Below are 25627 nucleotides of genomic sequence, written 5' to 3'. Positions count from 1 at the left end.
GCAAACACCGTGGGAGAGGATGCAATAGTGTTAGCTAGGAAAGAGGGAGTGTCCAAAGCTCTGGAGGAGGGTCGCAGCAGGAGGTAAAGCCCCACCTCAAAGATGAGGGCAAGGTTGCAAGGATGTCTGAAGTTCCCCATCAAACATTCAGGAGAATCTTCCAGAGAGGACCATCTCAGAGCCAGAGGGGACTTTCCAAAGATTGAACACCAGCAGAGCAATGACAAGCAGCAGACTTACCCAGGGTTATAGAAAATTCTAGAGGACCTTGTGGTGCTATGTTTTCTCTTTATTCGGGGTGGGAGAATCTCCCAAGGGAGAGAGGCAACAGGGGACTGGGATACTGCTATGGATTTCTCTTTGGGAGGGATTTCAGTGCTTCATCATCTTTGTAGTTGATTGACTCAAAAATGACCCTTACAAAATCTTGGGCTGGTGATAGCACGGTAGGTAGGGTGCTTGTTCTACATGTGGCGAACCCAGGTTCGATCCCTAGCATCCCACATGGTCTCCTGAGCCCTGCCAGCAGTGATTCATGGGTGTGGCTCCAACAAAAAACAAATAAAAGGGGCTGGAGCAAGAGCAGAGTGGGTAGGGTGTTTGCCTTGCACGAGACCGACCAGGTTCGATTCCCAGCATCCCATATGGTCCCCTGAGCACCGCCAGGGTATTTCCTGAGTGCAGAGCCAGGAGTAACCCCTGTGCATCACCAGGTGTGAGCCAAAAAGCGCACACAAAAAAAAGAACAAAAACAAAAAACAAATCTCTGGCACCTCTCTGAGAAGATGACTCTAAGATTTTTTTTTTTTTTTTTTAGTTTTTGGGCCACACCCAGCAGTGCTCAGGGCCTACTCCTAGCTCTGTGCTCAAGAATCACCCCTGGCAAGTTCTGGGGACGACACGGGGCATCAGGAATTGCACTGCGGTGGGCCAGGTGCAGGGCAAGTGCCCTAGCCACTGTTTTATCATTCTGGCCTCTCAAAGTTCCTTTCCTTTGGGAGGATAATGGGGTGTGGGCCACACCCAGTGGTGCTCCAGAGTGACCCCTGGCACTGCATGCTCAGGGACCATTATGTGGTACAGGTGTGTGTGTGTGTGTATGCGTGTATGTGAAGGGGTGGGGGGTTGTCTAACATGTGTTTTGCTGTATGCAAGGCAAGTGCCTTAACAACCCTGTACTATCTCTCTGGTCCCTAAATCTCCTTTCTTTTAATCTGAAAATGGGAGGAGGTATTAAATATGAAGTAATGTGGTTTCCAAGATAAGGTCATGAAATGAAAGTTCTCAGGCAGGTTGCCTAGAGGGCTGAGTGCCAGCTTCGCATGCTATCTGCCCCAGCAACACCACACACAGTGGGGCGTGGCACAAAGACCAAAAACCAAAGGGAAAAAAATGAAATAGCTGGGATAGATAAATCAGGGTCAGTGCTGCTGGCTAACCGTTATTTTTTTCATCACCAGTGCAGGCCAGGACTTATCCATGAGCACCAAGTCAGAACTAAGCACCTGAGCACCACCAGGTGGGGACTAAGGCCTCCCCATCCTAAAGAAATAGCTCTGCCTGCTTGTTTTTGTTCTGACACGTCTCATGGATCCAGCATCTGTAAGTTGGCTGTCGGTGTTAGCAGAACACCCAGTACGGCAGTGCTACAGGCTGAATACGGTGCAGAGCGAGTCCAACCGCCTCTCACCACGACCCTAGGCTCTGAGATCAGGGACTGCGTCCGCCTCGTGCACAGCTGGCGTGCCTGGGCACAGCGCATGGCATACAGTAGGTGCTCAGTAAGAATGATGCATGCACCTAAGGAGCTGACTGGCTTCAGGGCCGACTAGTTCAAAGAAGAAACGCGGGACCCAAAATGAGTCACTTTAACTGAGAGCTAACGTGAGTGAGCACACAAGAGAGAGCTGACCTCTACACTTGTAAGAGTGGGCCAGGAGCCAGAGAAACAGCACTGGGGTGGGGGTGGGGGAAGGCAATAGCCTTGCACAGGTTCCATCCCCAGAGGCTGCCCTGAGCCCCGGCGGGCGGGCGGGCAGGAACCCTAAGCACAGCCGGGTGTGGCCCCGACAGAAAAACCAGGCTGAGGGGCTGGAGAGATAACACAGCGGGGAGGGTGTTTTTGCTTTGCACGGGCCCACCCAATTCCCAGCATCCCATATGGTCCCCTGAGCACCGCCAGGAGTAAGTAATTCCTGAGTGCAGACCCAGGTGTAACCCCTATGCATCGCCAGGTGTTAAAAAGCAAAACATCAAAAAAACAAAAAAATAACAGGCCCAGCTTGCCCCAAGTCACCCCGCCAAGGCCCCAGCGGAGCCCCTGATCTTACTCCCCCTTCCCCCACTGCGGAAACCCGGCTCAAGACCCGCCAGCCCGGCTGGAAGCAGAGCCGAGAGCTAGGAAGCGGGGTGGGGGGGGTTGGGGGTGGGGCGAGCCGCGCGGCCGCGCACAAAGGCGGCATCCGGGCGCCTCCGGGCTTCCGGGCTTCCGGCCCCGCGGCCCGCCCCTCCCCCTTCTCCCTCCCCCCCACTCCCCGCCAATGCCGGTGCCGCGGGGCCGCGCACGCCGGGCTCGAGGCCGCGCACGCCGGGCCGGGCCGCGCGCACGCCGGGCTCGGGGCCGCGCGCGCAGGGCGGGGCGTGTGGAGGCGCGCGCGTGCGCAGGCGTCGCGCGGAGAGGGTCGAGGCCGAGCAGTGGAACCCGGCCGGGTCCCGTCGTGGTCTACGCCGCCTGTCGCGCCGCCCGCCCCGCCGCCGCCGCCACCACCGCCGCCGCCGCCGCCGCTGCCATGGGAGTGCAGGTGGAGACCATCTCCCCCGGAGACGGTGAGTGGGCGCCCCCCCCCCCCTCACCCCGGCCTCGGGCCCGGGGACCCTCCCGCCCCGCCGCGCGCGCAGCCGCTCACCGGCGTGCCGGCCCGACTGTCCGTCTGTCTGTCTGTCTGTCTCCGCAGGGCGCACCTTCCCGAAGCGCGGGCAGACCTGCGTGGTGCACTACACCGGTGAGTGCGGGGTCCCCCAACCCTTGCCCCAGCCCCTGCCCCAGCCCTGCCCGCCAGGCCCGGGGCGTGGCGGCGCCGCCGAGGCCCGCGTGGCCCGACCCCGAGGCCCGGCCGCTGGCCGCAGCCCCCGGGGGGTCGGGGGTGGGACCGCGACGGGCCCGCCGAGCCCCGCAGGCCCGGGCCGCCGCTGTCCCGCGCGCCCGCTGCACGGAGGGGGACGTTGAGGCCCGCGGCGGGGCGCCGAGGAGCGGCGGAACCACGCAAGGTCACGCCGCGCGCCCACACGGGGCCGGCGAGCCCGGCGCGAGGGTCCGTGCTCCCGGGTGTCCCGGCGCGCTGGTGCGGGGGAGAGAGGGGCGAGGTGGCTCGGGCGTGCGGGAGCGTCCCCCGCACCCCGCCGGAGTCACTGCGCTGGCCCAGCCCGGCGGGGAGCTGGGAACCTGCTGGGTCGTTGCCCCTCCCCGACAGTGACGGTCCAGGACCCGTGATTCAGGCGCCCCCCAGCCCGCCCTGCGCCCCGCATCCCGGTAGGAGCGCAGACGTTCCTCGGCCAGCGTCGTTTTACTTCGTTTTATTGGGGGGGAGGGCGGGGAAGCAACACCTGGCAGTGCTCGGGCCTGACTCCTGGCTCGGTGCTCAGGGATCACGCCTGGCGGTGCTCAGGGAGCCCTGTGGGGTCCCGGGGACGGCATCCGGGCAGGCAAGTGCCCTCACCCGCCCCCCTCCCCTTCCCCCTCGCCCTCCTCCCACCCGCACCTCTATCTCTAACCTAGACCCCTCCAGGGAATGTTCACGCGGTGCCTGGGACCATCTCTGACTTCATGCCCTTACAAGGCCCTCCTGGGTGGGAGGGGAGGGGAGGGGGAGCGGGCGGAGACTCCCCGGGAGGCTGTGGGCCGCCAGAGGGGGCGGTGATTGGCGGGGCCTCAGTAGTCGGTAGGAATAACCGCCCTCCCCCTCCTCCTGCGCGCTCCCCTCTCCCACCCTTTCCTCCCGGTCCTCCCCCTCCTTCCTCTGTTTCTTCCTTCTCCTGCTGGTAAGGAGGGGTGGAGGCAGTGTGGGCCCTGCTGCAGAGGGAAGAGCCCCTGGCCTCCCCGGGAGGAAACAGACTCTCCTTGGGAAGGGGAGGGGGGTGGGGAGGCGATGCCCTCCCCCTGCTTTGCCCTCTGATTTTTCTGGTCCCTTTTCCCTGGGGCAGGGGGTGGATGGAGGACCGGGACCTTTTAAAAGGGCCACCACAAGCGCTGGTGTAGCGGCCAGTGTCTGCAGGGAACCGGCCACTGACCTTCTCTGCATGTCCTGCTCAGTTGGGTGTGGATGAGAAGAGTGACCACTGTTGTGGGCTGGGGTTTGGAGGCTGAGCAGCCAGTTCCCCAGGGTCCCCTCGGGCCCTCCTTCCCCTTTAGGACTGCACATGCCCATGGGGAGGACCACCAGGCACATCATCATCCCTGGTGCCCCAGGTCCACGTGGCTGCTCCTCCTCCATGGCTCACCCATACAGCTTCTGCTGCCAGGCCAGGACCCCAGGATGTCAGCAGTGGCCACACTCCCAGCCTCGTGACAGGACCCCAGAGCATCGGCAGGGGCCCCCGGGCCTCTTCCCTGCAGCTGCTGTGTTTTCCTTGAGGGTGGCACTCACCCCCATGTCCCCAGAACCGTCGGGAGTCTGGTAGTGTGATAGGATCCAGGCTTGTGGGGTTTTTATTTCATCTTGTTTTTAATTTTTTTAAAAATTGGAGGGGGGCAGTTTGGCCTCACCTGGCGATGGTCAGAGGTTGTTACTCCTGGCTCTGAGCTCAGGAATTGCTCCTGGCAGTGCTGGGGGGACCATATGGGATGCCTGGGTTGGAACCCAGGTCGGCCGTGTACAAGGCAAACATCCTACCTTCTGTCCTGTTGCTCCAGGCCTCCTTGCCGCAAAGATGCTTTCTTGTGGGGCGGGCTCTGCCTCAGTCTCCCCCACCCGGTGGCTTTGTCTGCATGACTTTGTCCAACTGCCACCAGCCTCCCAGGAAGAACCTGTTTCAGACCTGTGGGGGTGTGGGAGGCGCTTTGAGATTTCATCTGTAGCAATTAAGGCTCTGGGAAGCGGTTCCATCTGAGGGAGCTAATTGTTGGGAGTGTGTTAGTATCAGAAAGATCTGAGGGGCTTCAGGGAAGCATCCTGGACCTCAAGAAAGGAAAAGGGATTCTCCTGGGGCCTCTTAATTTTCTTTTCGGGCGCCCAGTACCGTTCCAGAGGTTTCTATGGAGTTTTGTTGGCCAAACCTGGCAGTGCTCAGGGACCAGATGGGATGCCAGGGATCGAACCCAGGTTGGCCTCGTGTAAGGCAAACGCCCTACCCGCTGTGCTATCTCTCCGGCTCCAGGCTTCTGTTTTCATCCAACTGGGAAGGGGTGAAAGTTCAGCGGGGGGCCCTCCCACCCCATGCTGTGCACGCCCTGGGTCTCCTCTAGGGCAGGAAGCTCCCGGTGCTTGACAGTGTGTAATTTAGGGCCTTCCTGTTCGCAGGAGGGTGAAGTATAGTGGGCAGGGGTGCAGGGCTGGCAACCCTCTGACGCAGCCTGTCCTGGTTCCGCAGGTTCAGAGAAGCAGCTGTGGAAGCCAGCATCTCGCAGCAGTGAGGGGCATGCACAGCACGGGCCAATCCTAGCCACGGGAATGTTTTATTTTATGGTTTGGTTTGGTTCGGTTTTGGTTATTTTTATGTATGGGGGTGAGGAACATCGCCCTTTTTTTGTTCCTGGGCCATACCTGGTGATGCTCCGGAGTTATTCCTGGCTCTGCACTCGAGAGTCACTCCTGGTAGGGCTCAGGGGGTCGTGTGGAATGCTGGTTGTCGGAAGGCGGGTGGGAGTGCCGTCTCCCTGGTAGTGTTCGGAAAACTGGGGGTTCCACTTGGTGCTTGGGCTGTGTTGGGGACCCTTGCGGCTACCCCCAGCAGTGTTCAGGGGGCTCTGCGGTGCTGGATGGAACTTGACCGGCACCCACAATTCTGCCCCTTTGAGCCATAGTCCCCGTCCCCGTGCGAGTGTTGTAATGCTGCAGTGGTGGCCTGGAAGTCAACCTCTCGCCCACTCCCTAGGGTGCCTCCCATGCCCTCTGGCCTGTGCAGTGGCCCCTGGGGGTGTGTGTGCAGGGGGCGGGGGAATGAAAACTTCAGCGTTCACTAGTCAGACACCTCCCAGTAGGAACAGGCACTGCTGTGGGCAGCTAGTCCTCATCGTGCTGGATGACTCCTGACCCTTGTTGACTCCGTCAGTGGTGCTGTTGGCCCTGCCCTGACACACAGCCTGGCTCTGTCCCTTCTCACAGCTGCAGGCCACGTGCTTGCCATTGTCACACAGCATCAAGAGGGTGGAGGAATACTTTGATTATCCACTTCAAAAGGACTGAGGGGTGGGCTGGGGAGATAGTCAGGGCTTAGGGCCTGCACCTTGCATGCGTCCAACCCTTGGTTCATCTCCAGTATCACCTGATCCGGAAGCACTGCCAAATGCAGCCCCGAATGCCACCATGCCCACCACAGCACTGCCCGTGTGGCAGGTGCTCCCGAGCACCACAGGGTCCTTTTGTCTGTCTGACCTCTGGCTTTGAACCAAGCAAAACCAAAGATTCCTTGGTCCCATTGCCTCAGGAGTTTGACTTGGAGAACACTGAGGCTGCTGGGAGGGCGTGGGCACCTGCCCGTCCCACCCCGGCTCCATCCCACTGCTGTTCTTCAGCCTCTACCTCCCCTCCTACTTTGTTTCACCCCTGCTGAATGTGTCTCGGCCAACACGCTGGAACTGTCCCATGTCTAGGGACTCCCGGATGCCACCTGTGCTCCCCATTTGTCTTCTTCCTTGGGCAGACGGGTGGTCACTGGTGAGGCCCAGGGGCAGGATCCATTTGGTTCCTTCTTCAGGTGTTTGTTCAGAAGCAGCAGAAAGCCAAAATCCGGCGACGTGGCCCTTGAGCAGGTACAGATCGCACCTCTGGCTTGTAACCAGCGTGTTGAGAGCTTCTTTTGTGCCCCTCGCTCTGCTTTCCTGTGCTTTGCACTGAGCGGGAGCACAGCTCCTGCTGGGGCGCAAGTGGTCAGTGATGCCATCACTGCATGTGCTCCTTGTCCCAGGCACTTGAGTGACGTGTTCTTCCCTCTTCCTGGGTCCTTCTGCCAGCCACGTCTGTCTAGAGTGGACCCCGCAGAGCCTGGATTTCAGGGCTTCAGCTCTCGGAGTGGCTGAAGCTTTGCTGCAGTTGGAGACCAGTAGTGTTGAACAGAGCTGAGACTAGTCCTTCCATTTTACAAGTAGAGGAAATAAGCACTTACACAGGAGACATGGGTCTGAATGAAGAGTTTCTATTATTAGTAATTGTAGTAGCAGTAGTGGTTTTTGGGGGTTTTGGTTGTTTGTTTTGCGGTGCGGATATTGAACCCAAACCTTTAGCTTCACACGTGCAAGTGCTCTGCCCTAGCCCTGAGAATTCATGTTAAAGCAAGACCACACAGGGCCAAAGCTATAGCACCGCAGGAAGGGCATTTGCCTTGCATGTGGCGACCCGGATACAATCCCCTGAGCGTGGCCAGGAGTAATTCCTGAGTGCAGAGCCAGCAGTAATCCCTGAGCATAGTCCAGTATGACCCAAAAAGCAAAAGGTAAAGGTAAGGTAAAGGCCCTCCCGTTGATCGTCGATTTGCTCGAGCGGGCCCAGTAACGTCTCCATTGGAGACTTTGTTGTTACTGTGTCTGGCATATCGAATACTCTCGGTAGCTTGCCAGGCTCTCCGAGAGGGGCGGAGGAATCGAACTCGGGTCGGCCATGTTGGCCGCTTGTAAGGCGAACGCCCTACCCGCTGTGCTATCGCTCCAGCCCAAAAAGCAAAAAGAGAAAAAAAAAAGCCAACAACCCAAAAACACCACCAGTCAGGCCACACATTGCATCTAATTGTTTGGGGTCTTTCGGGGGTTGGTCACACCCAGCAGTGCTCAAGTGTTACTCCTGCCTCTGCATTCAGCAATCACTCCTGGCAGTGCTTGGGATGGATGGGGATCAAACTCCGGTCACTCAAGTCGGCTGCATGTGGGCAGATCCCTCCCCACTGTACTATCTCTGCAGCCATTCTCTTACATTTGCGAGTAAGGGCAGTTTTCAGTAGTGTTCATTGTTTCTGGGTGGGTAGCAGAGGGGTAGTGTCGGGCTACTCCAGCCTGACTGAGCGGATTAATGCAGGTCCCGGGCTGAGAGACGTCCCAGGACTCGAGTATGTGCTGGAGCCCCATTTTCATTTCCCTGCATCACATGGTCCCCTGAGCACCGCCAACAGTGGCCCCCTTAACACTGAGCCAGGAGTAGCGCCCAGCAGCACCTGTTGTGGCCAGATGACAAAAAGGTGTCCTTCCGCACCTCCCATATTCCTGTAAACAGTGGGGAATTGAACATTCGTAAAAACGTTGCTTTATTTTGCATTGTGATTACCAGCATACAGACTCAGATGCCATTTGGCTGCACAGGTGGTGTGGGGGATTGAACTGGGCTTACCACATTCAAAGCATCTGCACTGGTCTTTTGAGCGCTCTGATCCTTCGCTTATCCTTCCGCGTTCTATTTAATAGCTTTTTTGTGGTGGGTAGGAATAGGGGGTGGTGTTTGGGCCATGCCCTGCCATGCTCAGGGCTTACTCCTGGCTCTAAGCTCAAGGATCACTGCTGCCAGGCCCTGGCAACCAAAGTGTTGGGGATTGAATCCAGGTCTGACACACGGAGGACACCTTACCCGTTGTACTCTCAGAGGCCGCATAATAACCTTGTTTTTTAAAAAATTCAGTTGAGATTTACTCATTGTTATTGGAAGTTCTCCCCATTTTGTCAGTGTGGAAGAGTGCTCTCATACTGTTCTTAACTTAATGATCTGGTTTTTTTTTTTTTTTTGGTTTTGTTTTTTAAAGAGCAGGCTTATCTTATAGAATACCCTTCCTCTGTCCCATTGTTTTCTCCTAGTGTTGTTCAACCCCTTCCTCTGCCTTGATTTCCTGTAACCTGGCAGTTGAGTTTTAAATGTCTGAATAGTTTCTGGTAAACATTTTCGTTTGGAGACTTGATACGTGACTCCCTGTACTACATTCTCAGTACTTCTACCGTGGGGAAGGTTTTGCCAACCTGATCTTTTTGTAAAGGTCCATCTTCCCCCTTTGTGGTTGGTAGATGATCTGAGGAGTATTGGACCTACTGCAGATGCTATGCTGTCCGCTGGTCTTTCCCTGCTAGCCTTCATGTCAGTGGGTGATTCTCATCAGTTATTGATGACATTGACATGTATGAAGTGTAGGATTGGGGTATATGTGTACATGCATGTCTATCTTGGGCGCCAAGATAGACACTGGTAATTTCCTGTTAGAGGATGCTGTTGTTCACTGTATCACACCCACCACCGCGGTGTCATACCCCTCCACCACTCTCTCTAGATTTCCTCATGCCCCCTCTTCCCCTCCCAGCAGTTCTCTAGGCAGACTCTCCGGGTCTGTGATCTTTGACCATTTTTATTCCCTTATGGTGTTCCTTCATATTCCACATACGAAAAAGATCATTCGGTGTCTGTCCTTCTCTGTTTGATTGACTTTGCCCAGCACGATGCTCTCCAGTTCCACCCAAGCTGCAGCACACTGCAGTTCATGGTCTCTGAGAGCTCAGTAGTGTTCTGTGGTGTATACGGACTGTCAGTGGTTGACTTTTTGGACCACACCCAGCGGGTGCACTCTGGGGCCACTCCTGGTGGGGTGCCGGGAATCAAGCCTGGGTTGACTGTATGCAAGACAAGCTCCCTCCCCACTGTATTATCTTTATGCCCCAAGTACCATCATTTCTTTATCCACTCGTCTGTTTGAGGGTCAGAGCGGTAGGTTTTTAATCTTTCCAGTCCTACCACTTTCGTTAATTTGCATTCTTCTGTAAAATAGGGTAAGACCTAAATATTTCCTTTTAATTCCCAGTGTTGAAAGCGATAGATTAGTGTTGAAGACCTCCCCATGGTAACAAGTGACTTCCCTACCTCCTCTTTTTTATTTTTGGTCTCAAAGTATTAGAACTGAAATTTTACTGAGGACCTTAAAATTAATGGATTTTTGTTGTTGTTGTTTTTGATACCAGGAATGGAATGCTGAGCCAATTCCCAGTATCATCATATTTTTTGTGGGGGTTTTGTTGTTACTTTATTTGGGGGCTGCTCCTGGCTGTTTTTAGGGGTCACTCACGGTGGAGCTCATGGAACCACATGGGGTTCTGGGTATTGATCCTGGTTTAGCCACATGCACGGCAAGTACCCTGCCTTCTTTACTAGCTCTCCGGCTCCACCTTGTTATTTTTGACATTTTCTCTGACCCACGCTTCTCTAGGGGAACTGCTTCTGGCTGGCTTGCTATGTTCTTGACATTGCCCACTCTTCATTCCATCACGATTTCCTTGGTCTGACAGCCCTGCTTTGGCCCTGTGTATTTCTCTAGAGATCTCTGGTCACTTTCACTGGCTCTTACGAACTCCTCATTGATCATTACCAACTTAATTGTGTAGAGCTTACCTGCCATCAACTTCGCCCATTTGTCTGTATTTTGTGGGGAGGGTCCAGTGCCAAGATGGAACCCGGGTCTGGGGCAGGAAGGCTCACTATTCACTGGGCCACGTTGGGCATTGCCAGGGGCTACTCCTGGGAGTGCAGTTCCAAGGACTGAATGAACCTGGGCCTCCGCATGCAGGGCAAGTGGGAAGTCAACCCGTCGAGCTATCTCTGTGGCCTCCCATACTCACTGTATTATGAGCGTTTTGGTAGTTTAATATTAATTTTTAGGACGTATTAGTGAATTCATTTTATTTGTAAGCTGGGGGTTATTTATCTGCCTTGAGATTTTCTCTAAAAATATTGTCAGTTGCTGTTTCTCCTGGGAAATGCCAGGGGTAGGCCAGGTAACTTAGACACACAGTGGCCAGTTCTCCCTTTGCTACCCATGGCAAAGCTTGTTTATTTCTATTGTTTCCCCTCTTCTGGGTTTTTGTGGTGTTGGTTCCCCCCCCCATCCTACTAAGGGGTCTTTGTTTTTCCTTCCTCAGCCCCCTGTCCTTCTGCCAGATATATTCTAGCAACACAAAAAGGAGGAAGAGTCATGGGAAGTAGAGGGAAAGATAACTCCAGGATGCTGGCGGAGGGGAGCACCTGGCCCTTGGCCTGACCCGCACCCCTCCTCCTTCCTGCATACGCCTTCCCCCCCCCCCCCCCCCCCCGAGAGTCTCTGCTGGTACTCCCATCCCACCAGACTGCTCACGCCCCAGCACAGGACAGGCGCTTGCTCGCTGCACCTGCTCGGTAGATGCAGTGACCTGCACCCGTGCAGCCTTTCATCCTCTGACGAGCGTGGGTCCCGCGAGCTTCCATCGCAGGCAGGCTGTGTGTGCCTCTCTCTCCTGACCCGGCCACTGCAGCCCTGGAGACCAGACACCTGCACTGAGGGCCTCAGGCAGTCAGGCAGGGCCAGGCAGGCATGCTCCAGCCTCAGAGCAGTGAAACCTGTGTCCTACTGCGACTGGTTTGGTATTTGTTTCCTTTTAGAATATGAGAGAACATATTTGCAGCATGCTGGACATTACCCTGTTTCTATGGACTAATAAAATTGTCACCACTTCTTCCAGTGCATCCAGTGCCCGTAAGTTACCCTGTTGAGCTGATCTTGTTCCCACAGGGATTACTTGAACACGTGTTGGGAGCCGGGAAACAGACTGGCCTTGCCCTCGAGGTGCTGGCCTTGTGCAGAGTACGGGCTGTGTATGGCTCAGACAAGCTAGAGAGAAGGACTTTCCTAGTCTGGGGAGGGCCTTTGAGTTTTCTCTGGGTACTTACTGATCATTGATTATGTGCAAGGCACTATTCCGGGTACTACACATGTTATGTCGTGAAGACATCCCCCAGCCCTCATTGATCCTCCTCTGTTGTGGGAAAGACAGACAACAAATACATAATGTATTTCTTGCCTATTAATTGTTTTAGTCAGTAGGTGCTAAAGGGGGGACAAGAGAAAGTAGAGATTTTAGACAGGTCCATAAAGTCTCCAATGGGAAAGTGACATTCAGATCAGACCTGAGGGCAAGACAAAAATTTGTGTGACTGAGTAGGGCCATTGCAAGGCCCAGGAACCCGGCGGTGGGTGGAGAGAAGTATGGGTGAGCCAGTGAAACTGAGTGGAGACAGCAGTGCTCGGTGGGCCTCATGGCCACTGGAAGGACTTCTTGTCACCGCTGAGTGTGAGGGCAACCGTGGGGGTGTTGGGAGAGGGGTCTTTAAGCATCTGAGACAGTCTCCCTTGGATTGTGTCTGTCCTTTGAGGGAGAGAGTACAGTGCGGCACCGCCTGATGGGAACCTCTTCAGCCGTGATCCAGGTTCAGTCCTGGACCCCACAGGGTCCCCCACGCGCGGTTGGTAGGCCCAGCACCACTGGGTGTGGCTCCAGAGCAAGCAAAGACTGTCCCTTGGGCTGCCAGGTCAGACTGCAGGGAAGCTGGGGTCCCAGGCAGGAGCGGGTTGGGGTGCATGCGGCCAGGCCCAGGTCCTGGTCACTCTGTGGTCCCTTCCCAACGCTGGATATAGCCCTCTGACCCAGCACAGCTAGGGAGGCCCCTCCACAAAAAACAACAAGGAACCCAGGGAAGGAATTGCTGTAATGTGGAGCTGAGATTTAGCCCTGAAGTGGTAGGCAGAAATGCAGCCGCTTCCTTGCTCTGAGCCGGGAGCCATGGGCCGTGGCCTCCCGCCATGGGCCCTGCTGGGGAACTGACGGTGTTTAGCCAAAGGTGCCTTCTCCATTAGGGCTGGGAGCTCGGTGACTCACACTCAGGTCTTGTGAGACAGATAGGTCGGTTCCCTCCTTGGGGTGGGCAGCTGCCACCCACATCAGACCTCACAGGTGGGGTGCTGGAAGGTGCAGCCAGAGGCCTGGAAGTGGGACGGAGATGGGACCTTTAATTCACTTCCTTTATCTCGGTTCGTGTGTGGAACCTCTTTACACCCATCGCCATTGGGACAGAGGGAGTTGGTGTGTGAGTCATGAAAACGACGTGGCTTCTCTAAACATCTTATCTCAAACCCAGACATAAAAATTACTTGCTAACGGACTTTAAAGAGAACTCTCCTGGTGGAGTTCTAAAGTAGAGCAGGGACTGTTGTAAAACAGGCTGAGTGCCACACATTTCTAGATAATTGGTTTCTTTCTCCAAACTCAGGTTGACCTCGCCTGCAGTTACTCACGGGCAACACTTTTAGGGACCTGCTTGTGAAAACCTCCTGTGTAGATGGATCAGTGCTTAAAAACCACACCGCAAGTGCCCGAAGCCTTGGACTCTGCAGGGGCTTTTTTTTTTTTAACTCCACTCTTTCCCTGCCCTTGGTGATTGCTGGCACAGTGCTCAGCAGGTGTACCCCTGAACCTCCTGGCCTGGGTCTTCTAGGCCTTTCTATTCCGACCCCTCCCAGCCCTGTCCTCCCTCTGCAAGGATTCAAGTCTGGTTCCTAGAAACAAAACAGTCGAATAGTTTGGGAGCAACTGCAGGGAGAAGTATCAGCTGCCCCTTAATGCTCTTCATGCTCCTCTATCTCTCACTCCTTTCTCGGCCTCGTGCCTTTAACTGGACACCCCCAGTTCCCATTTTTCTCACTGATTAGGAACTTAAAGGTGCTGGAAGCAAAAACTCCCCTTCTGGGATTACCCCTCAGACTCTTCCTACCATATAGGGAGAAGTTCTAAATGTGGAAGCTTCATGCTTGTCCTGCTGGTTTTGAAAAATCGTGCAAGTGAAGCAAATCTGAACTTCTGAGTGCCAGTGTTGCAAGTGCCAGGAGCTGAGCTGAGTTGCACAGAGACAACTCAGTTCAGGTTTGTGACCTTGAATGTCGCACACAGAGACAAGAAATAATTCTTGTTGGGCTGCAGAGAATAGTCCAGCGGGGTAGGGCACTTGCCTTGTACACGGCTGACGCCCAGCAACCCATCTGGTCCCCTGAGCACTGCTTGGTGTGGCCCCCAAACAGAAACACTAAAATTTAAAAAAAGAATTTTTATTTTAAGAAAAATGTTGTTGGGGGTTAGTGGGCTCTTGCAGTGGTGGTCAGGGGGCTGTGCAGTCGTATCCAGAGCCTTCTGCCTGGCCAAGGATCAGTCTCTGACAGTGAGGATACAGAGCTGTCCCTTGCAGTTTCTGGGTCAGAATTTGGAATTGTCAGTTTTGCCCTGGGGCGTGCCAGCGTGGGTCTCGCTTGCAGGCCTTCAGAGCCGAGGTTTCTCCACCGTGACCTCAGCCGCCTTCTCTCGGGAACACTGGCTCGGCGGCCAGTTGACGGCTGCTGGTCTCTGGGTCCTGGCACAGAGTCCCCGGAGCCACTGCCGGCCTCACTTGATCCTTCCGGAGGAATCTTTCCCCGGGTGGATATTGGAGGTGTCCATGTGCGGGAGTTCAGTAAAGCTCATTTTCACAAGCCCCGTTTAATTACTTTTTACAATTTCCAGTGAACTACACATGTGTAAAGTATACAATATCATGAGTTTTCATCTCTCTTTTTTTTTTTTTAATGGAAAGGGTCAAACGTGGCAGTGCTCAGGGCCTCCTCCTTGGCTCTGCACTCAGGGATGACTCCTGGTGGTTCTCTGGGGCCAGGCGGAGCCAGAGGGCAAGCCTTTGCTGTGTGCAAGGCCAGCACCTGACCCACTGTATTAGCCTCTAGCCCAGTAGAATAAGGAGTGGGTGGTTTGTTGGGGGTTTTTTAATGCATATTTGTCCACCTTTGAACCTCTCCTTTGTTCTCATCCCCAAAACCTGTAATACTTTACTGCATTCATTTTTATTTTTTAATGTTCTAATGTTTGTACAAATGAAGTGGTCTTCTTAGTTTTCTCATATTGCTCTTACCTGGTCTTTTACTTGGCATAATTATTTGGTTTCACTGTCATTGTCATTGTCCTCTCGTTGTTCATCGATTTGCTCAAGCAGACCCAGTAACGTCTCCATTGTGAGACTTGTTACTGTGTTTGGCATATTGAATACATCGCGGGTAGGTTGCCAGGCTTTGCCGTGCGGGCGAGGCCGCGTGCAAGGCAACCGCCCTACCCGCTGTGCTATAGTTTCATATGTTAGTAATCATTATGTTTTATTGCTTAGTGGTTTTCCTTTGTGTTCCTTTACTGGTTAATAACTCTGTCTGACAAACGGGTTCCTGTTTGTGATGAATACAAGCGTCTGCTATGAATTCAGGTCCTTGTGCGGACCGTTGGCTGTCATTGATTTTGGATGAAAGTCCACGAATTGAGGCTGCTCTATAGGCCCGCGTTCTCCCATGAACACATAGCTTAGCTTACCTACTTGCTTTTCACTTTGCGGAAGCCCATGTTCTCTTGAACACTTAACTTCTCCCTCCCTTTCTTTTTTATCTTTCGTCTTGGGAGGTGAGGGATTGGGCCACAGTCAGTGATGCTTAGGGGTACTCCTGGCTCAGCACTCAGGTATCACTCCTGGTGATGCTTGGGACCATTTGGGTTGCTGGGGATCTAACCAGGGTTGGCTGCATGCAAGGCAAGCACCAGCTCTCTTTTTTCTTCCCTCACAGCTTTCTAAATAAACTTAAATAAAAACTACCTTCACCCCCACCCCAAACAAGGAAGCCCAGGAGTAGAGTGACTGTATCATAAGGCAGTAGATATATGTTAACCTAAACTACCAAGCTATTTTCCAGAGGGGTGGTTCCCTTTCATGTCTTCATCCAGGACCAGACCATCCGTCTTTTAAATTGTACATGTTCTCATAGGTACTAATTGTGTCTCCTACAAGTTTTTTTTTTCTTTTTGGGTCACACCTGGCGATGCACAGGGGTTACTACTGGCGGTTCTCAGGGGACCATATGGGATGCTGGGAATTGAACCCGGGTTGGCTGCGTGCAAGGCAAACGTCCTACCCGCTGTGCTATCTCTCCAGCCCTCTCCTACAAGTTTTAATTTGAATTTTTATAATGACTCATTTTTGTGTTTGTTTACCGTGTGTTTTTGTTTTGTTTGGGGGCCACACCCAGTGATGCTCAGGAGTTACTCCTGGCTCAGCATCCAGGAGTTAACTCCTGACGGGACTCAGGGCATAACAGAATGCTGGGGATCAAATCCCCATCGCCCCATGCAAGGCAAACGCCTTACCGCCTTACCCGCTGTACTATCTCTTCGGCCTAGCGCATATATATATATGTATATATATATATCTTGTTGGTGAAGTACCTGTTCAAATTCCACATCCTTTTAAAATCGTGTTTTCCCTACCCTTTCCTCTCCCTCCCCCCCTTCTCCACCCTCCTCACTTGTTCACTACCACGATCCTCCCTCCGTGGGGATTGAACCCAAGGCCTCATGTCAGTAAGTGTTCTTCACTGAGCACCCCCCCTCGGTCACTTCCTTCATGTTGAAGAGTTGAGAGCTCTTTAAATATGTTGACTAAGCCTTAATCAGATAGATATTTTGCAAAGATTCTTTTCCATATCTATGGCATGTACTTCCATTCTTTCCTTCTTTTAAAGGCATCTTTCTATTTTTGAATAATAGTATCCTGATGGTTGGAAGGTGCTTGTGGTTTTGATTTGCATTTTCCTGAAGACGAGTGGTGTTGGGCTAGAGATACGGCTCAAAGGCCTGGAGCACACGCCCTGTCTGCAGGAGCCCTGATTCGTGCCCTGCAGCCCCCACGTCACAACGGACGTGGCTGCCTGGGCACCACCAGGATGTGCCCGAAGGAGGCTGGGGGAGCCCTGGTGTTACCTGGCTGGAGGTTCCTTCGATGCAGGTTTTTGGTTCCTGTTGTGGGACCAACCTGACCCTCAGCCACTGGGGCCTGAGCGCGGGGCCCCCACCTGAGCCACACCCGCTTTATTTTAACTTTTTTTTTTCCTGGGAGAATTTGTTCTCTTTGGGGAGGAGGGGGGGACATACCTGGCAGTGCCCAGGGCTTACTCCTGCCTCAGCTACTTGTCCCCCAGGAATGTACATTTTGTGTTTAGTAGTATATTGTTATTTAGGATAGCATTAAAATTTATCACTATGCTATTTATGTCCCTCTTCACGTATGTCTGCCCTTTTTTTAGATATAATTGACAAATGAATTCACAATAAGTGACATCATCTATTATTATATGGTTATAATTTTTTTTAATAGAGGTTAGGTTTTAATTTGTTTCATTGGTCTGGAGTGTGCATTGACTTTACTAGTTCGAAACAGTAACAGGGAAGTTGTCCGATTCTAAGTCAAGGCCATCTGGAGGATGATTGTTGCAGGGTTCCTCTTTGGTTCCTTGGGTTGGTTGCCGGAGAGTATTCTTGACTTTCTTTGGGTAGTATAGAGATAGCATCGGACTTTCTGAGCACGTTACTTGGGTTTTTGTTTCTGTGGTTGTTGTTGATTTATTTTTAACTGAATCCCCATGAGATACAAAGTTGTTTATGATTGGGTTTCAGTCAATGTTCCAGCACCCATCCCTTCACCAGTGTACAGTTCCCACCACCAGTGCCTCCCACCAATGTCCTCGTCCTCCTCCACCCAACCCCTCCTACCTCTATGGCCGACACTTCTCTCTCTCTCTCCAGGATGAGACTTTTTTTAAATTATTTTTTTTTTATTTAAATTATTTTTTTAATTTTTATTTTTTTCTTTTTATTAGTGAGACACCATGAGGTAAAGTTGACTTACACATTTTTGTGCTTGGGTTTCAATTGTACAATGATCAAATACTCATCCCTCCACCACTGCCCATTTCCCATCACGACGGATCCCAGTATCCCTCCCACCCCCCCCCACCCCACCACAGGATGAGACTTCTTTTAAAGAGCTACTCTTGTATTAACTTTAAAATATTTAATATGGGGGTCAGAGAGGTTGTACAGCGAGTACAAGGTTTTCCTTGATCTTCGACACCTCAGAAGATTCCTTGAACACTGCCAGGTGTGACCCCAAAACAACAAATTTTTAATAGGGCATTAACTGTAGTCACCAAGCTGTATGTTACACCTTCAGGTCTTGCTATTTTATTCCTTAGTCATTCGTAATCTTTAACTTCCTCGCTCTTTTTTTTTGGTCTGCTCCTTTTCCACTCCTCTGGTCTCTGGCAGCCCCCACTCGATTTCTGTTCTCTGTGTCTCGTTTGGTTTTCATTTATCTGTCCATTTTGTTCTATTTGTTCACACCTGGCAGTGTAAGGGACTGTTCCTGGCTCTTTGCTTAGGAGTGATCCCTGAAGATGCTGGGGGACCATGTGTGTGACCAAAATCCACTGCCTGCCAGGCGCCTTTTCTCATGTTCTACCTCTCTGGCCCACTTTTTGTTAAAGATTCTACATATAAGCACTTCTAGTTGTGACCCCCAAACTCTTCTTGCCCTCCCCTCAAAAAGTTTTCCTCATGTAAATGTGGTGAAGTCTTTCTCTTCTTAATTACTTCACTTAGTACAAATTCCCAGTGGTTTGTCTGTCTTGTTGTGACAATATTTCATTCTTATTTTTGTAGCTGAATAATATTTCACATAGATAATACACAGATTTTATGCACTACACTTCCAGTTGTCAGACCCTTAAATTGTTTCAATACCTTGGCTGTTGTAAATAATGTTGCAGTGAACTTGGGGGGTTTTGTTTGTTTGTTTGTTTGTAAGCCACACCCAGTGGTACTCAGGACTTACTGCTGACTCTGTTCAGGGGTTCCTCCTGGTAAGCTCTGGCAAACCCCTGATCCCGGGGGTGCCAGGGATCAAACACAGGTCGGCCACATGCAGGGTAAACACACTACCTACTTCACCCTCAGGCCTGTTACAGTGAACTTGGGGGTGAATATACTCCTACTCATCAGTAGAATTCTGGGCTGTGTCCTATTTTTAATTTTTTTTTTCTTTTTTGGGTCACAACGAGCAATGCACAGGGGTTACTTCTGGCGATGCTCAGGAGACCATATGGGATGCTGGGAATCAAATGCGGGTTGGCCGCGTGCAAGGCAAACGTCCTACCCACTGTGCTATCGCTCCAGCCCACTAGCACAGCAAGTAGGGCGTTTGCCTTGCACGCAGCCAACATGGCCGACCCGAGTTCGATTCTTCTGCCCCTCTCGGAGAGCCTGGCAAGCTACCCGTGACGTATTCAATATGCCAAACACAGTAACAGCAAAGTCTCATGATGGAGACGTTACTGGGCCCGCTTGAGAAAATCGATGAACAACGGGAGCAGGACAGGCATCTCCACACTTTCCCAGAGGCTGAACCATTGCATTCCTACCAACAATGCCTAAGGACTTCCTTTCCTGCGTCCTTGCCATCACCTTTTTGGTAATAGACATTCTAGCAGGAATAAGGCAATGTTTCAGTGGGATTTTCATTTGCGTTTTCTGGTGAAAATGAGCGCCTTCTCATGCCCGCTGGCCATCTGTATGCCCTCTTTGGGAAACTGTTTAGAGTCTCTGCCCACCTTTTAGTTGGATTGTGTGCCTTGTTTTTGTTATTAAGTAGAATGAATTCCTTGATGTGTTTTGACTATTAACCCCTTATCTGATAAATAACTTGTCTTGTTTTGGTTTTGGGGCCACTCCCAGAGATGCTCAGGGGTTATAGCTGGCTCTGCTCTCCAGGTGGGGCTCAAGAAACCATATGGGTTGCCAGGGAACAAGCCCAGGTGGGCTTTTGCAAGGCAAACACCCTGCCCACTGTACTGTGACTCCAGCCTCCAGATAGTTTTAAAGGGCAAGAGGTTTTTAATTAGGTGTATTTTATTCTCTCATGGATTGTGCTTTTTGGAATCATATCTAAGAAATCTTTGCCTGACTCACAGTTACAATGATTATTTCTTTATATTTGCTCCTAAAATGAAGGTCTAGCATTTATATTTAGGTTTGTTCACTATTTTAAATTGGTATTATGTGAAATACAGAGCGACGTTTGTACTTTTCTGGCTTCACACCCGGTGATGCTCAGGTTACTCCTGGCTCTGCACTCAGGAATCACTCCTGGTGGTGCTGGGGGACCATAGGGGATGCTGGGAACCGAACCCAGGTTGGCCGCGTGCAAGGCAAACACCCTACCTGCTTTGCTATCCGCTCCAGACCCAGTTTTTACTTTTTGCTTGTAGAATCTCCAGTTTTTCCACCTTAGTGTACTTTCATACCAGCATTGTAGTTTTCATCTGTGGAAGTTTAACTCTTCCTCCTGTCCTTCCCTTCTAATTCTAGACACTCCGTTGCGGGAGGTGAGTCAAACAAATCTTACTGAGCTTTACACCAGTAAATCTTCCTGAGGGGGGAGGAGCGCTCGCACAGCAAGCAGGGCACTTGCCTTGCATTCGGCTCACCCAGGTTCTATTGCTGCCACCACATACGGTCTCTAAGCACCGAGCGTCAGCCCTGAGCACAACTGGGTGTGATCCAAAAATAAAGTCTTTAAAACAAAATTTTACTCAGCTTTGTATGAGCACAAAATTTTGTGCTGTTTTCTAAAACACTTGGGTGATCTGGAATCAGTTGGTCCTTTTGTGTCTTCTGTGTTTATTAGGTAGATCTGGAGCAGTGCTCCGTTGAGGGGTCCTCTTTCCATCCCCCTGCTGAAGTGAATCTTCCTGGGTTTTTCATCAGCCCTGAGTTTCTCCTGCCAATAACAGTCCCTGGTAACGCCCATGCGTGGGTTCTCTGTGACACCAGGTCTGAACTCAGCGTCTGCCCTGAGCAAGGCCTGTGCTCCTGCTCTTAAAATAACAGGGAGAAGCTTCGCCCCACGTCGTCCCAGAAAAGCTTAAGAGCACTGGGTTGGACAGACAACTTTCCATCATTGTACCAGGGAGCACCCACTCTCCGGGTGAATCAGCATCAGAGACGCGGGGGGGGGGGGGGGGGGGCAGGAGGAGAGAGGCCCCCAGCCTGCCTCTAGTCGGGAGAGCAGCTCCTTCCGGCAGGACCAGATTGATGTGGGGGGATGTGCTTAAGCTGAAAAGTGAAGCGAAAGAAACCCCACACCTGGGGAGGAGCTTAGAATAAGACAAAATTCTGGATTGATGTCTGTAACATCTGGAAGTTGCGTCGGCTTTGTTAAGGCTCAGAAACAAAGCATATAGGGGCCCGGAGTGATAGTACAGTGGGGAGAGTGTGTTTGCCTTGCATTTGCCGGATGTGGTTCAATCCCTGGCATCCCATATGGTTCCTCCATGCACAGCCAGGAGTAATTCCTGAGTGCAGAGTCAGGATTAGCCCCTGAACATCGCCAGGTGTGACCCAAAAAGCCAAAAACAAAAGCGTAGAGAATGTTTTTCAATATTTGCCGTGCATTTATAAGATACTGTGCTGGTTGGAGGGGTGTCCAGTGATGCTTTTTAGAGTATGCTATATTATTTAAACTCTTGAGTTACAACTCTTTGTTTATCATGAAATAAATTTAGGGGCTCACAATGATGATCAGCTTTCAAAACTAATAATGCTTTCCTGGCATTTATTGTTACATGCGAGTTTCGTTTCCTGTATACATGTTCATGTGTGTACTAGGCCCAGAGGTGCCCCAGGTAAGACTCGGTCATCCAGTGCTTCTCCGCTCATCTGTTGGCTGGTTGGAATATTTGGCAGTTGTCCTGGGCTTGTGAGCAGCGCCTGTCCCTTGGCTGTCTCCCAGTGGGGGGCTGGGAACTTTCTCTGAAGTGTCTGCTCAGGTTAGGTGGGGCTCTCCTCCAGGCTTCTTGGTCTTCATGCTGGGATTGTTCCTGTGGGCTGGGTTCCAGGCGTCCCTCTCGGCCTTGTGGGTCTTCTCCATTGAGCCTTTGCAGACAGGGCTCTGGGGCCAGGGACCACCTTGCTGTCCTTGATCCTTTGTCAGGCTCTTCCTGGTTGGTGATGTGACTGCTGGGGCGCTCGCAGTTCCTGAGTTTTCACTAGGTCCGACGAGTGTGGGGCAGGGTGACATGGTTTCAAGTTTAGTGTCTCATGATTCAGCGCTGCACATTTGGCCTGATGAGGCCTTCCGTTTACGGGGGAGATGTTTTAGATGGTGGGACCTGTGTGAGGCCCTGAGTTTGAGCCTTAGCACTGCCTTGGATCCCTTACCCCCTCATCCCCACAAGCATTGCAGCGATAGCCCTGATGGACCTGGAGAACTGAGCCAGGAGGCTGCATGACCAGGCATAACTACGTTCCAAATGACCCTCGAAGCTGCCTGGCACGGCAGAATAAAGATGGTTTAGGCAGCAGTAGTCAAGCTCTGTGACCTCAACGTCTGCCAGCTCCTCTCTGCTCACTTGTTTTGCCTGTGAAACGGGAACAGCTGGGTGGGGAGGGTTAACACGTTGACACGGGTGCTGCCATTAGAGTTAACAGAGGTTGTCTGCCTGGAGTGGAAGCGTTGCCCCGCAGCTCAGCTCTTTGCCAAAGCTGCTTTCCCAGTTACCTGGTTCCCTACCACCACCTGCTGCCCCATACTGGCCTTCGATTCTCCAGTATTCTAACAGGATCCTAATTTCTGTAAATAATGGTGCGTGAGTTGAGGGATCACAGTCACTTGCATTCTCTGGATCTTGCTGTCACGTGCACCCAAAAGGGCCCCATTTTCAGATGGGGGTGGGGAGGCTTGTGGAAGAAGCTGGAGACTTCTGCCAGGAGAGAACAGTGCAGACCCGACCGTGTGTGCTCTGACGTTGGGGGGAAACTCCCACAAACTCGGGACGACCACCCCAGCTTCTCTGCAGCCCTCCTTGGCCGGGGATCCTCCAGCCCTGAATGGGCCCTGCTGCCTGTTGGCTCCCTCCTGCCCTCCCCCGTGTTGCTCATGTTACAATTGCCCTTTCTCACAGGGATGCTTGAAGATGGAAAGAAATTCGATTCCTCCCGGGACAGAAACAAGCCCTTTAAGTTTATGCTAGGCAAGCAGGAAGTGATTCGAGGCTGGGAAGAAGGGGTCGCCCAGGTATGTACCCATTCACTTACTCTAAGTGGTGTGGTTCCTGTGTTTCAAGGGTTTTATTGATTTTTGTTTATTTTATTTTTGTTGGTTTTGGTTTGGGGCCACACTGGGCAAGGCTGGGGGTCTACATGGGATACCAGGAATCAAGCCCGGGTCGGGCACATGTAAAAAAGCAAGTGCCTTACTCGCTGTCCAATCTGTCTGACTGCTTGGTTGAAGGTTTTAGAAAGTGTGTTTAGTGGGGCCAGGGTAACAAGATGCTCATGGTGGCTTTCACTTAGGCAGACCCTGCCTGGTGGCATGAGTTTATTTCCTTCTCTCCAAAGAGAATTGGAGATTTAAATGAAAGGGAGAGAAAGACTCATTCTTTCACCCAGACTACACTGCACCCAGCATCACTTCTATAAAACATTACTGCCTTATCTCCAGGTGAGTGGCTTTGCTTTCAGAAACTTGAAGCCGGGTGTCTAGATTTCCGTCCCTGCAGGGCAGAGGCTCGGCGGTCCAAGGAGAGAGCTTTGGGGCCTGCTTCCCTCGGGAATCTCTGCCAGCCCTCTGGCCCGCTGCGTCCTGCCTCGAGTCTAGCTGGCTCTGTGTCTGCAGCCCATCCCCCGTCTCTCGTGCCAGCCATTGTCCACACCATGGCTCTTCGGAGAATGTTCCAGCGCTGGAACAATAACTGTGTTGTGTGTTCCAAGAGCCCTAGCTGCTACGGAGATAGTGTTATCAGCCAGCTCCACGCCCCAGGCTGGCCAAGTATGACACTTGGGGCGCTGCCCAGGCTCCCTTGACCCAGTGTGCTTTGGCACCAGCCACAGCCTTGTCACCTGGGAGGAGTCTGAGGCCTACACACAGCCACCCCCACCTCCCCAGCACCCAGCAGTCTCGGGCTACTCTGTGTCTAGCTTCCTGGCGCCTAGAGCAGCTTCTAAACTCTTTGTGGTCCTGCTCTTTTTTAATTTTTTTTTTTAACTTTATTTGTTTTGCTTTTTGGATCACACCTGATGATGTACAGGGTTTACTCCTGGCTCTGAATTTAGGAGTCACTCCTGGCTCAGGGGACCATATGGGATGCCAGGGATCAAACCCAAGGCAAACACTCCCCCCACTGTGCTGTTACTCCAGCCCCACAAATGTATTCTTAAAAGTGATTTTTGTCTTGTTTTGGGGCCACACTCGGTGATGCTCAGGGCTTGTTCCCAGTTCAGTGCTCAGGGATCACTCCTGCTGGTGCTTGGGGTACCATATGGCGTCCAGGGAACCAAACCTGATTCACATGCCAATCAAATGCCCTACTCGCTACACTATCACTTTGGCCCCTTAAAAAAAGTGAATTTTGACCCTGACCATTGTATTTTTTCCCCATGAAAAACCATTGGTACTATGTTCTTTGGCAGTATTTTCACTTTACACAGGAGGGTACAGGGTACAGATGCTTGTATATTGCCGTTAAGCACATAGTAGTACATATGTATGCTGCTTTATGTCCCTGAAAATTTGAGTCTTTTCTGTATTCTTAAGAATGCAGATGGGGCCGGAGTGATAGCACAGCGGGTAGGGCGTTTGCCTTGCACGCGGCCAACCTGGGTTCGATCCCCGGCATTCTATATGGTCCCGCGAGCACCGCCAGGAGTGATTCCTGAGTACAGAGCCAGGAATAACCCCTGAGCATCGCTTGATGTGACCCAAAAAGAAAAAAAAAATGTGGAAAATGCAACGTAGTAGACTGCCCCCCACCCCCGAAAGTACCATTCTTTGGATATTGTCCTTTGAGCAAAAATGACATTTTTTCAAGCACTTAGGTGATTCTTGTTCTTTCAGTGACAGGCCACTGGCCACCAAGTGGGGACACTTCTCGGGTGTTGGCTGCCTGGAGTCAGGTTCTTCAGCCCTTAGTAGAGAGGCTAAGCTCCTTGGTTGTTTCTGGAGCCAGGGTAGGGTCTGGCTGCGGCCGGATTCAGGGACTGTCCTACCACACCAGCTGCAGACTCTGGGCACTGGCCCTGGCCAAGGCACCCAGGTAGACGCAGCTCATGGAGGCTGTCAGAACTGTGCAGCTAACGGTCTCTCGTTCCTCTCTCAGATGAGTGTGGGCCAGAGAGCCAAACTGACCATCTCTCCAGACTACGCCTATGGTGCCACTGGACACCCAGGCATCATCCCACCCAACGCCACTCTCGTCTTTGACGTGGAACTTCTAAAGCTGGAATGACAGGAATGGCTCCCCCCCCCTGCGTTCCCCCTGGTAAGGATATGGACGAGTGGGCGGCAGAAAGAGCCAGACTCTCAGCGCTGGCATTGGGTGGTCTGGTAACTGTGTGTGCTGCAGAGTGACTGTCGCCTCCCGCACGCCCAGCCCTGAGGCACCACTGGGAGAGAGAGAGAGAGATCTTGGGGGGGTGTGAAAGATGTTGGGTGAATGTGTGTGCAGTGCTTGGGCAAATGCGAGAGTGTGTGTGCGGACATGCAGTGCTTGGGCGAGTATGTGCGTATGTGTGTGCGTGTGTGTGTGCGCGCGTGCATGCAGTGCTTGGGCCAGTATGTGAGAGTTGTGTGCGCGCGTGTGTGCGCGCGTGCATGCAGTGCTTGGGCCGGTATGCGAATGTGTGTGTGTCGGGCCACTCTCAGCAGTGCTCAGATTCCCTCCTTCCTCTGTGCCCAGAGATCAC

The 25627-nt window shown here is 52.5% G+C and overlaps 1 protein-coding gene across 1 annotated transcript; it reads left to right on the top strand.

Moving 5' to 3' along the window:
- The first annotated feature begins 2676 nt into the window (after nucleotides 1–2676).
- FKBP1A (FKBP prolyl isomerase 1A) lies at nucleotides 2677–25194 on the top strand. The gene is made up of 4 exons (XM_056107827.1): nucleotides 2677–2826; nucleotides 2955–3002; nucleotides 22849–22961; nucleotides 25042–25194. The coding sequence occupies exons 1-4, from the start codon at nucleotides 2790–2792 to the stop codon at nucleotides 25168–25170; spliced, it is 327 nt and encodes a 108-aa protein (XP_055963802.1). The 5' UTR covers nucleotides 2677–2789; the 3' UTR covers nucleotides 25171–25194.
- Nucleotides 25195–25627: the final 433 nt, after the last annotated feature.

The sequence above is a fragment of the Sorex fumeus genome, unplaced genomic scaffold (assembly GCF_029834395.1).
Source record: "Sorex fumeus unplaced genomic scaffold, SorFum_2.1 ptg000178l, whole genome shotgun sequence".
Classification (NCBI taxonomy): Eukaryota; Metazoa; Chordata; class Mammalia; order Eulipotyphla; family Soricidae; genus Sorex; species Sorex fumeus.
The sequence above is the reverse complement of the archived record's forward strand: the minus strand, read 5'-3'. Positions and strand labels throughout refer to the sequence as shown.

Bases quoted from the DNA above. Each gene is read 5' to 3' on its own strand.
- FKBP1A (XM_056107827.1), top strand. From the start codon at position 2,790: ATGGGAGTGCAGGTGGAGACCATCTCCCCCGGAGACG. The intron at 2,827-2,954 runs GTGAGTGGGCGC...CTGTCTCCGCAG, and splicing joins GACCATCTCCCCCGGAGACG to GGCGCACCTTCCCGAAGCGC. The intron at 3,003-22,848 runs GTGAGTGCGGGG...CCTTTCTCACAG, and splicing joins CTGCGTGGTGCACTACACCG to GGATGCTTGAAGATGGAAAG.